Source organism: Dermacentor silvarum, chromosome 1, assembly GCF_013339745.2.
Source record: "Dermacentor silvarum isolate Dsil-2018 chromosome 1, BIME_Dsil_1.4, whole genome shotgun sequence".
Classification (NCBI taxonomy): domain Eukaryota; kingdom Metazoa; phylum Arthropoda; class Arachnida; order Ixodida; family Ixodidae; genus Dermacentor; species Dermacentor silvarum.
The window spans coordinates 375,607,318-375,619,625 of NC_051154.1; the positions used below are offsets into that span (position 1 = coordinate 375,607,318).

Genomic DNA, 12,308 nt, shown 5'->3' on the forward strand with positions numbered 1-12,308 from the left:
AAATACTGTGTTTGATTCAACCGCATTTAACTTCACACAGAGATTTTTTATAGCGTGCCACTAATTTTGGCTAAATTAGGTCTTGGTGGCTTTTATATTTCTGCCAGGGCAGCGGGCTCAATTCTACCCCGCTCGTTAGACGCTCATAACACTCTACAATGCTTGCATGCGTAATTTATTGCGAAAGCCCCAATTACCCATCTATTTTGAACTTTACCTGCACATCACCCATTACCTTGTCCCTATAGTCACCAAACATAACGAAGCTGCCTCCTTTCGTTCAGTGAGGACACTAGGCGAACCTAATATATCACGCATGAAAAAGCAAAAATAAAGTAAAAGAGGGTTCAATAATTATTCGTAACGCTTCTAAATAAACCGAAACGTTAAATCTACGTGACACATTGCACTTAAAATGGTGCCTATTTCTGCAAAGTATAAAATATCTGAAGGATAGGATAGGAATAAACTTTATATGTCCAACGGTTATGGCTGTTGGTGCCCGGGGCTAGGCTGCCAGGGGTCCATCGCCGGAGAAAAATCTTCTGAGATCCTCGGCAATAGCCCTGGCCCGCTGGACGGCCCACTCCTGGTCCTCGGGTGCCTCGCTGAGGAGGGCGGCTTGCCATCTCACAGCGAGGCGCCCGCCTTCAGAGGGTCCTGCTGTTGTCTTCTGCCTTCCTCTTGGTGCTTCTTGCTCATGGCATTGACATTCCCAAAGCATATGGGCCATATCAGCCCGTTCGCGCTCGCACCAGGGGCAGCCGGGCGATGGGTGCCGCGCGGGCTACAGGCGGTGCAGGTGGTAGGGGTTGGTGAAAGTGTCTGTCTGCAACCGCCTCAGTTCGACTGCCTGAGACCTGTCCAGCCGCTCGTGGGGTTGTGGATGTTTCTTACGTTCTTTCTTGTAGTGACCAAGAACCTCTCGGTACGAGGCCGGAAACTCCTCTATATCGCGGTTGGCGTCCCCGTGGCCTCCAGCTCCGTCCGCCGCGATTTGGGTTGTGTTGGTAACTCCTCCGTTGGGGTCCCGCACAACAACGGCGGCGGCTGCCCTTTGGGGGATCGCGTCGCGGCGGGTAAGCTGCCTCGCGACGAGATGGGCGCGCTCGTTGTGGTTGGGCGGGATGCCGGTGTGTCTTCGGCCGTTGGTATTGTTGTTGTCGTTGTTGTCGCGGCTGTTGTTTTTCGTGGTGTCAAGCTCCCCGACGTGCGCGGGGAACCATTTGAGGGCCTGTTCGTAATCGTGCCGGACACGAAGTCTCCGGCTCTCGCGTTGAGCATGCGCGCCACATCCGCGGACACCCAACCTTTGGTGTAGTTCCGGATAGCTGATTTGGAGTCGCTAATGATCAGGCTATCCTCCGTACTTCCGTGGAGTACCGCGAAGGCTATGGCCATCTCCTCCGCTGCTTCGGCCGACGGCAGCTTCGCTGATGCCGTGACTCATATCCTTCCCTTCGTATCTACGACTGCCATGGAGAAGGCAGGCGCCGGCGCCGTCGGCCGGCCGTGTCGTTGATGTTGCCGCTTTTGCTGCTGCCGTTTTTGTCGTAGTAGTAGTAGTGATGGTGGTGTTGGCATCCCCGGTTCGCCTCGCACATTATTGGTGGTGCTATGAAAGGCAGAGTTCTCTTGGGACTTTGGGAAACCTAGCTAATAACAGCAGCGTGATGCTTTCGAATACTTGCTTAAAATTTTTTTAAACCTGTACATGGCCTACACATTACCCATACTATGCCCCTAATTTTCCCAAGATATAAACAATAGGCCTTGTTTAGCTCACCGAGGACACCGTAGGGAAAAAGCTACCTATTTCGTATGAAGCACAAAAACACAGGGAAAGGGAGGGTTTAGTAATTAGCTGCAACACTTGCATTTCAAGCAGGAAAGTGAAAGTTTTGCAACGTGTTGCGCTTAAAATTATGTGTATTTTAGTAGAATTTTAAGTCCGTATCTCGTGCTGCTGTTTTAGGAGTGTGAAAAATATTTCGAATGGTGGCAGTATGACCGCATGGAACGCTTCAATGATTAAATTTCTATAAAGGCTGTAATGAACCTACACAGAATAAACTTTTATCGCTCGTCACTAAGAACATTGCTTCAACTTCCAACAAATATAAACACCGTGCCCCACATAGTTTACCGAGGATACTGGGGTAAACAACTATATGTCATGCATAACATATAAAAATTGGGAGAAAGCGAGTATTCAGTAACTGTTTTCAGGGCACATAAAAGACCTACAAAGTTCAAATTTTTGGTGCACGTCACCAAAAAGTGGCCCTCATTTCTTGAAAGTATGAAATATCTGCTGTTTTTTCTCCTGCCGGGAACAAGTCATAGTATAACTTATATTTAGAACCAACCTGAAAATGAAATCGACAAAGTCAGAAGTCACACATGCCTTTAGAAAAAATTCAGGTCAGTGTTCTATGGGTATTGAAATTGCTCTGCACGTTCGACCAAGGTCATTTTCACAAACATATCTACGATAAGTTGCGATTACACAATGAAATTCGACAGTTATATTTGTAAGAGGTTTGATTAGATTTTTATGATGATAAGATGCCAAGACTGTTATATCTGGAGGTAGATTAAATAGTTCCAGCGATTTCATGCTAAAAGGCACACCATTGATTGGGCGCCTGATTATAGTACCTTATCCGGGCATCCCCCTCGCCCACAGGTTAAATATAGGAAGCTGATTGTGTTTTCATATACGGATATAGCGGTTCCAAAAAAGCGGGCATGATGCAAGTAGCGCAAGCTGAGATTTGTTAGGGTGGAAACAGCCCAGCGCAAGGCCTATGCAGCGCGAGCATGTCTGGCGAATCCAGCGCGTCGTCCGCAGGAGCGCGTCCTGAGGAGGCACAAAAGACAATCCTCGCTGCCTAAGCAGGGGATACGTAGTAAATAAGATCGTTACTAACGTGGTCACTCTATTAGAAAGAAAATTTAGCTCCAGCTGTAGTTTTGTTTGACTTTCAAGCGTGCAGCCGAAAGTGTCCGCTTTCATAAGTGTGTGTGGTGGGACAAGTGCCCCCCCCCCACCCCCCTCTTGGCTCAGATATTGGTATCTATACATAAAAATTTTCCGGAAACGTATGTGGTGTTCTCTTGCAATTCCTGCCTAGCCCAAAGCAGAGCAAATCTTCTCATAATGCTGGATTTGACAGTAGGTGGCAAGAAACGGGACACAGATTTGCCGTGGGTGATGGCAAATGAATTGAAATTCTTTCGCAGAGCCAGCGGGTCTTAGCATAGTGTCTGTCACTATAAAATTTCGCTGAGCAGAACCGTATCTTCAGGTGAGTTCTAACTCATGATTTTAGGACTACTAAAGAGGTGGTTTTTGCCATGTAAGCTCTGTTGAATGAACAGAGTAGTAGAATCATTGTGTGCAGTTTGACGCACGTGCGGCTAAGCAGTTAGAGGTGCGTCACATTGCGCGTACTTCGCAAAGGATTACAGCCTGGCTTTGCAAGCACTGGAACGCTAAGCGTGAGAGTGAAAGAACAAATTTTTTTGCTTGTGCCGACACGCTCCTCGTGTTATCAAAATAAACTTATTAATACACTTTTCCGAGGGAATATTGGCAAATCAACAATTTCTAGACGTCGTGATACGCTGTGTAGGCGACAGACGGTGTTGTGTCTTTGTCCCATGAAGCGCTGGAAATGTCTCAGATGTCGATGTTCCAACTAGCTCAGTTTTCTGCTTTAGCACTTAGATGGGAGACAAAGGCGAGCTCTGATCAACGTTCGTGTGTTTGTCCTGGTGTCTTTCGTCAGTCCCGCGATGGTCATGATGCATAACTCGCCCAAAGCTACAGCTTATAGCGTCGCATTAAAGAGGATCCTTCAGGTCCTCTTGAGGTTTTGAGGAATAGGAAGGGCCGTTAATTTTATTCTACATTTTACTCTCCGCACAAATGGGACGAGTTACGGTTAGGTAAGTAGTTCACAAAAACTATACGGAGTAGTCAAAATGCATAGTGATCTTGCACACTGGACGTGTCCACCCCTTTCCTACGGTATATAGTTGAGAGGCGGTTGTATACTACTGCAGGTGGCAATATGTAGACAGGCAATATGTAGGTCGGCAATGTTCGTCGTGCGGCTATTCAGGACTCTGAAGTACGAAAATCGCCTTCATCGGCCTGGGATTAATTAACAGCGAACTTGATTCTCCTGCCACGAATCAATGAAGCCACGCTAACGGTAAGGCGAGAGAGAAAATGCACGTTGCAGCGTCCCTTGTTATTTGTAGTTCTTGAATTGCGTTGTGCACTATATATATCCTGGCAAAGTTTTAGCTCAATTATATCTACAGTGCAAGAGTCTTGTGCTGGGCCAGTTGTAATTAGCGACAGAACCAGAGATACACGAAGAGGATAGATGGGCATTGTCCATGTATGGGAACCTCTTTTGATCGTGCATCTCTGGTCCCGTAATATCTTACGTTTAGCTGTGTTTATTTTGCACCACAGACCCATTCATTAAATGTTGATTAGTTAAATTTTATTATCCAGCTTATTGAGCATTGTGGTTTGCTATAACGTTTGCTTTTTGCAGTATTCCAACTGTGTAGGCTCATCACCTACAAGCCTCTCCATCCCCAGCGACACTATTTCTGCCCTACATGCAATTTATTAGCTTCGTGATTTCAAACCACCAGTCTTCAGTTCACGAAGCTCACGAAGCTGTCATTTGTGGCACTCTTGTTCGCGCAGGAGATGAATGGAAGAGCGTCCGCGGCATGCTGAACCCAAGTTTCACGTCAGCAAAGATAAAGCGCATGCTCGACACCATCCACCAGTGTTCTGACGTCACCACAGACACGCTGCGTGAATGCCTGTCGACTGATGGACACGCCATCGTCAACATTTCGGCGTTCTCCCAGGGCCTTTCTTTGGACATCATCACCAAGTGTGCCCTCGGCTGGCAGGTGTGGTCATGGTGCCTCGTGGCCATAACGTTGCACCTTATTATTTCACCATCTTCTCCCGAACGCGCAGGTTGCGCATTTAGATCGTCACTACGACGGATGCTTTATCAAAAAAGTAAGGCTCATGCATGAGAAAGCTGTTCAGGGGCCGCTTTTGAACCATGACACCTAGAGAGACTGCTATCGATCTTTTTCTTCGTTCCCTCTTACGAACCCAAATACTTGTTCGCGCATTTAGTGGGCCAGTTGAACAGTGACTTAGCTGAAAAGAGAACAGCGAAACTATGCTAATAACTTCACAAAGCATGCTTCCAGCGTCACACCCTCTCAACGTATGTTGCGCAACAAACGAAAGGTTTAGTCGAGAAGTAGACTAATACGCCTGTGGAGAGTATGCATGCATGGCGGCTATCTGGGCGAGTGGCGTTTGTATAGGTTTAGACCTAATAATATTATAGAAATGCTGCGGGAATATTTTACTACTGAGAAAAGTCAACAGAATAAACGTGAAAGAGAGAGCGAAGGCGCCGTCTCTTTTTTTTCTCTCCCTTTTTTTCTTTTTTAGCGGGTTCCGTACTCCTTAGTATTACCTGTAAAAGAACACTGAAAAGTTGTAAGCTGCGTGAACAGAATATGGAGAACGGCCTTCTCCAGTGATCGCGTTAAAGCGCACACCATACGTTTATCTTTGCGCTCTCTCCCTCGTATGTTGGTGATAAGCGCTGAAAAATGTTAATCTTCGACGCTCGCGTTATCAAAATTCGACGCACTAAAACGGTTTTCAGGAAGGTGGTGGCGCTTGTCCGACACTTTTATTTCTTTCCGACACATTGTATATTTCTTTGTATATTTCGCGTAAATACGCTGTTTCAATTGTCGCGATAAGAATCTTGCTATTGAAGTAACCACTCTGTGACTTGCCCGGGCGAACGCCGTGTGGAAGTTTTGCTCTTCCAATGCCTCCAAAAGTGTCGTTTTTCCTCGCAATCAGCACTAAAGACTGCGCTTATGTGATGCGACAAACGTCACAGTGTACTTGCAACCTGGGTATACTAAAAGCTTGACTGCGATCGTGGGCTCTATGAGCTTATTTTTTAGCGCCTATGAAGACTGCTCAGGCATCAGGGCCCGTATACACAAAAAGCGCTTACGCTAGAATTGTTCGTAAGAGTAAATCACTGCCAATACTGATGCTGGGCATTTCATTAGTGATGGCGGATGGCCCATGGCAAAGAGCACTTACTAAAGAAAAACTTTCTGAATTCGGCCCTTGATCTATGTCTACAGTAGTCCAGTTTCGATCGCCAGTTCAGGCGTGACTTAACCGGTGCGTGGTGACTCTGCGAATCAATCCCTCGCTCGCCGAAGGTGTCCTAACTAACCTTCCTTCAGTGGACACCTACTTAACGGACACCTACTGATAAAAGTGCCAATATTCCTGTTTCAATCGGCAGTCCAAATATGACTTAAATGCCTGCATACTTGTTCAATAGCTGCCTACTTAAAGGGACACGAGAGAGCAAAAATGATTTCTTCTGTATCAGGAAGTTACTTTTCCACAATACCAAAAGCACCACTCTTAACCGCGAGAAGACTGGGCCACAAAAGACAGCCATAAAACAAAAACAAAAAAGAAACGAGAAAAAACACGGGTGGCGACGCCGCCTTGAAGTTCCCGCACAAGCTCACCGTGACGTCATAGCTTTTGACAGCGTTTGCTAAGGCCCAGGAAATTCTTTAGCGGTAAAGATTGACTACATATTGCGTTCTAAAGGAACCAAAGTCTGAATATGGCAAGGTCCGCGAACTGTTATTCTAGACATTTCGTGGCAACTAAAAAATACTTTGAAATCTCAGACGTCACACCGACGTACCGACGCTCATGTTTTGGCGCGAAATTGAAAAAATGAAACATTGCGCATCATTTTCTTTCCTAATAAGCGACCTATTCTTGTGTAATTAGCGACAATAGAGTTTTCAAGAATAATGATCAGTCTAAATTGATTTATTGTTTTGCTTTAGTGTCCCTTAACGCCGAATACCGGCCACTCTTTTTTTTTTGAAAAGTTGCTATATTTAAGAAATTTGTTGAAATATTTTCTTCGATAGATATGACGGAAGTACACGTGTGCCTCCCACTGTGTGCACAGTGTTGTCCAGATTTTGAAAAAGCACCTCATTAAATATAACGCACTCGCGTTATATCTTGCAACAAATTTGTGCATTAGGCGTCAAATTAGCCACTTATTTTAACGCTAGGTTGTGAAGTTGTATCAAAGTTAGTATGGTGAGGTGTTTTCCCGCAAAGTGGACAGTACCGCACTTCAGTGCCTTAACGATATACCAGCAACCACGTTGACTGTGAATTCGAATTATGCCATTCCTGGACAGCTGTGAGATTAGTTGTTCCTGTATTCACTTTAACGTTCCGCGCACTTTTGAAATATATGACAATGCCAAAGCAAACTTCCTACACCGCGGAACGGTATGATCCTAACATATGGCCGTACATACAGCAGTACGATACCGATTTTCTCATTGAATGAAGAACGGCGGCGTCGAATACTGCCGCCGCAAGGTTCATCGGGGGTACCAGACTTGTGTTAACTGCTTAGGCTGAGGCCTGAGGGCCTAAGCAGTTAACACAAGTCTGGTACCTGAAGTAAATCCTGAAAATACAACTTCCTAGGTTTCAGCTCCCCTTCAAAAAAAAAAAGCACGTCTGCACCTTGTGTACCACTGAATTAAGCTTACAATATAGTGTAGTTTTGTGTATCGAGGATGCCGTGAATGTTACCAATTTAGGGTGTGTTGTACTTTGCAGATTCTTACATTTCGAAACATACTTTGTATGGGTAGGCTTTCGCGAAGTGTGTATTTTTGAGAGTCCCTAATTCTGTCAGAAAAAAAGGGAAAAACTCGTCCCTTTCGTATTTTTCTGCCAACAGTCAGACTGCCAACGGAACAAAGACGACCCTGTCATCAAGACAATTGCAAAGATCCTCACTGACTCTGGCAACTGGATCAACGACGTGTGCATCGTGGCCCCTTTTCTTGGAATCGTCGTGTCGTATATTTTTCCTTTACTTAGCTACGGAAAGCTGTTTGCTCGCATCGAGGAAGACCTTCAACGACTGCTTCAGTCGCGCAAGAGGACGACAGCCGCCGCGTCTGACATCGTTCAGCTCATGCTTGAAGTGCAGAAAAACAGCTCGGCTGTTGACAAAGAAGACAATGAGCCATGTTCAAGTACACCGCGCAATGCCAGGCTGAAGCCCAGTTTCATCACAGACAGGCACGTCGTGTCGAACTGCTTCGTCTTCCTAGGGGCCGGATTCGACACCACGGCGAGTACGCTGGCGTTTCTTCTGTACGAACTGGCGAGGCACCCTGATGAACAGCGCCGACTCTACGAGGACCTGGTGGCCGCGTTTCCTGACCATGAAAGACCCACGTACGAAGAACTACAAACGCTGAAGCGCTTCGATGCGGTCATCAGCGAGTGCCTGCGGTTGCACCCGCCTCTGGTGTTGACCACAGCCCGTGTGTGTCAAGTGGACACTCGTGTGGCGACGGGCCACGTGATACCGCGTGGCTCACACGTCATCCTGCCGACGTGGAACGTCCTCCACGACTCGAACCTGTGGGTCGACCCGTACAAGTTTGATCCGGACCGCTTCATTGATAGACCTGATGGTGGAGCTGTCTTAGCATCGGCACTCTCCTTTGGTATTGGGCCACGAGAGTGCATTGGGAAGCGTCTGGCGCTGCTCGAGCTTAAAGTCGCCTTGTCCAAGCTTATTAGGAAGTTCAAGTTTAGCGTGTGCAGTGAGACGCACGTGCCCTTGAAGGTCAAGGTTCCCTTAGTGAGCCTTATGCCGGAGCACGATATTGTGCTTCGCATTGACTTACGGACGTGAGCAAAAATAAGTCAGAGAGTAAAATATAAAAACCAATTTCCTCCTGTGAACGACCTGAACTCCCTTTCGCTAAAAGTGACAACCCGCAATCAGAATTGCCATAAAAGTTGCTCTGTTAGAAATTCCAATGGGCTTGCATCACCAAGTTGTAATTCCGTTTAAAGCCGAACTACATCATATTTAAATTCTCACTGTCAGAGATATGAGGCGCCTTATTGAGCTTTCATCTTTCGTTAGCCATTCTATGAACATCTGTGTTGCTACAATTAAGATGCCTTCTCTAATAAAATTAATATCATATAACCTTATGTGTCATCATTAATGATAAGGTGTTTCTTAAAATTATATGGGCGTACCGGTATTATAACCGCATTTCCAACTTTTCAAGCGACGTATTTTATCTGGTTGCTGCTCTAAAGCGGACTTCTGGTTTCCTTTTCGACCTTTTCATTTCCATTTTAATCAGTCAAAATTTTTAAGGCGCCATTTGAATGAGTATGCGTACTTGTGTATACGGTGGCGCTTTGTGGGCTTCATATTAACTGGAGCACTCCGAAACACACCTACTGACATGAAAACGTACCTATATTGCTCGCTTACGTGCCAAAAATGACGGGCCTACATGGCCATTTTCGAACCCATGACTGTGCATTTCAAGTGCCCCTAAACATGTTTCAACATTATAGAAGAACAAAAGCGGCAGGTTTCCTTTTTCTGGGTTCATGCATGTTTTGGGTGCAAGCTGGCGTATCCCGTGTATCATATATGCCTTACTTACGGCATTTTAGACGCATTGCGTGAGGCAAAGAAGCACAGGACGTGGCCGTGACAACACATAAGCATTGTTGACTCCAAGCATGGGAACCGCACACGATGCGAAGTGGCTCAGTTACTTTGCTGATTATCCGAAGAAAAAAAAAACATGACCACATTTGTGAGATACAAGCAGCCTGCACATAAATTATCTTCTTGAGTATATTTGCAAAGCCGCGTGGTATAAAAGTTCAATGAACTTTTAAAATGTAGGCCGCCCTGTGATACAACGTAGGATGCCGAATGCCGTGCTTGTTCAGCTTTGTACCTGGAACGCCATGTTTAGAAACACTTAGTTAGGGCCGCTCACTGAAGTAGTACATTCAGCGTGGCAAGTTTGAGCGTTGCCCCAACTTTGTATAATAATAATAATAATAATAATAATAATAATAATAATAATAATAATAATAATAATAATAATAATAATAATAATAATAATAATAATAAACCTTAATTTTGAACCATGCACCAGGACTGTTTTGCGATAAAATCTGTAACCTTAGCCACAGGCTAGTTTTGGATTCATGCAGTTATGTACAGAACAAAAAAAAACGATTCAGACACAGGCACAATCATTTCTGTTTTCCTTTAAAGGTCACCAACCCTTTGGGGGAAAAAGAGAGAAGGAAAAGGAAGAAAAACAACCAAACAAAACCCAATAAACAATGGTGCAGACCACCGCAGCTGTGAAAAGGCCATGCCCGTTCCGGGAGTCAGGGCCGTGCTCTGGCTACCCCGACGTATGGTAGCGAGCGCGCCTCTGCTTATTTAAAAATTAATTGGGAGTCGTCCACTACGGCATGCCTCATCACCATATTGTCCCGTTGTAGTGACCGTTAACAGCTACAGCGACATAACGCAAGTCGCCAAACTAACTGTTTATTGGGCCCACCTGTGCCCAAGAAAAACAAGTAGCACAATAGCAACGAGCACACTCTTCGATTGCCGAAACATCTTTTGCGGCATCAGACACGTCGGTTATTTACACATGGTTCATATACCATTCGAGCGATATCGCTGGTGCTCCTATGTTTGCCAAACGAGGCAAAGTGGCCGGAGCGGGCAGTCGCGCGGCAATGTTGCGTCTATTCGCGGGCTTCTTTCACGCTCGGAAAAACATTTTCATGTAGCACGTATTGAGCAACAGAAAGCTGTATCGTCAGTTTCTCACGTTGCTCTACATTTTTCTCATTGAGACTTTTCATCTAATTATAATTGAGAAGTTGAATAATTATTTAAGATTATTTATCTAATTTGGTGGAATGCAAAAAAAAATCTAGGTATCACCAAGCGACGGCATACGACATTACCTTGTAGTTCTGTCCATCTACGTGGCCATTTGCATATTTTTAATGTTTGGCCCAAGTTGAGTGAAACACCCTGTATACATAAGCTTCCTGGAGCCTTCTTTTATTTACTAGCACGACTCTGAAAACTTGAATTGCACCCAAAGGACTCCCCGAAGCCTTTTTTCAAGCATTACCCTATATATGAAGTCCAGAATTGCCAGCAAAAGGAGGAAAATAATAACAGCTGTACTCCCCAAACTATCTTAATTGAAGAGGCGCAACGTCTGCAATACTTATGCTTTCTTTGGCTATTATAGGAGGCTGAAAACCTTGCTGCCTTTCTTTCAGGATTCTCTTCCTCTTTCTTTCTCTCTCTCTCTCTGTATATATATATATATATATATATATATATATCAAATGTAATTATTAACATTTTTTGTGACCCGAACTCGTTTCTTAACAGATGGGCGTCATAACGTATGGCTGCAGCTTTGGTCTAGAAGAGTCTGACGCTACAGCGTAAAGAGAACACTGGATTCTGTAAGGTAACGCTGCCTGATAAAAACACGCTAACCGTGTCCTCTCTCTTTGTTTTACCGTCTACGTTAATATGTGTGACCAAATTGAAATACAACAGATACAATAGTTTCCAAAACACCATATTGGAGCAAGAAATTTCACCCCGCTTTCAAATTACTAAGTGTTTTTTTATTACATCATTCCATACGAAAAAACAGCAGATACTCTCTCAACCCAAACCAATAAACGTCAAAACATTGGTATTTAAACAAGTAAAAAGCACCGCCACCGTCAGGTGTCGAAGGCGTGGAGCCTGACTCTGCGCGCAGCATCTGACAGTGTCCACGCAACAGCACTTGCACTCATCTATCACTTTGTCGAAGATAAGCAGGACGTCGCAGCCCGAAGGTGCATGAGCGTAGACGAGGACCATGACCATTCTTAGGGCCGATGTCGTTGAAAACGCCCCGCTCCTCGCCGAGGACGATGGCGTTCTCACCACTGGGGCGACATCTCGCCTGACACTGCCTGAGGGAACCCATCGGTGCCCACACGAGGAGAAGGCGGCCGTGAACGCCGCGTCCTGTACCAGCTGCTTGGAGATGAAGAGCTCCCGGCGCGTCATAGGAGCACTCTGCTACTCTGCCACAGCATACGCCACACCGCCGGAAGGCACAGCCAAAGGAGTTATACATAACATACCTTCATATAACACGGAACAAGACATTACCAAGAGCCTCGTTTACAAGAAGAACCCTACGATTCTGCAGGGCCGACGCATGGGCAACACGAATTCAGTGCTCATCGTATTCGACGG

The 12,308-nt window shown here is 45.5% G+C and overlaps 1 protein-coding gene across 1 annotated transcript in view; it reads left to right on the top strand.

Annotated features, from left to right (window-relative positions):
* Positions 1–9,140, top strand: part of LOC119445714 (cytochrome P450 3A4) — a 36,169-nt gene extending 27,029 nt beyond the window's left edge. Inside the window, exons 3-4 of the mRNA XM_049660586.1 lie at positions 4,736–4,950; positions 7,899–9,140. Coding sequence (XP_049516543.1) covers positions 4,736–4,950; positions 7,899–8,870 — 1,187 coding nt within the window. The 3' untranslated portion in view covers positions 8,871–9,140. The remainder of the gene's footprint in view (positions 1–4,735; positions 4,951–7,898) is intronic.
* Positions 9,141–12,308: the final 3,168 nt, after the last annotated feature.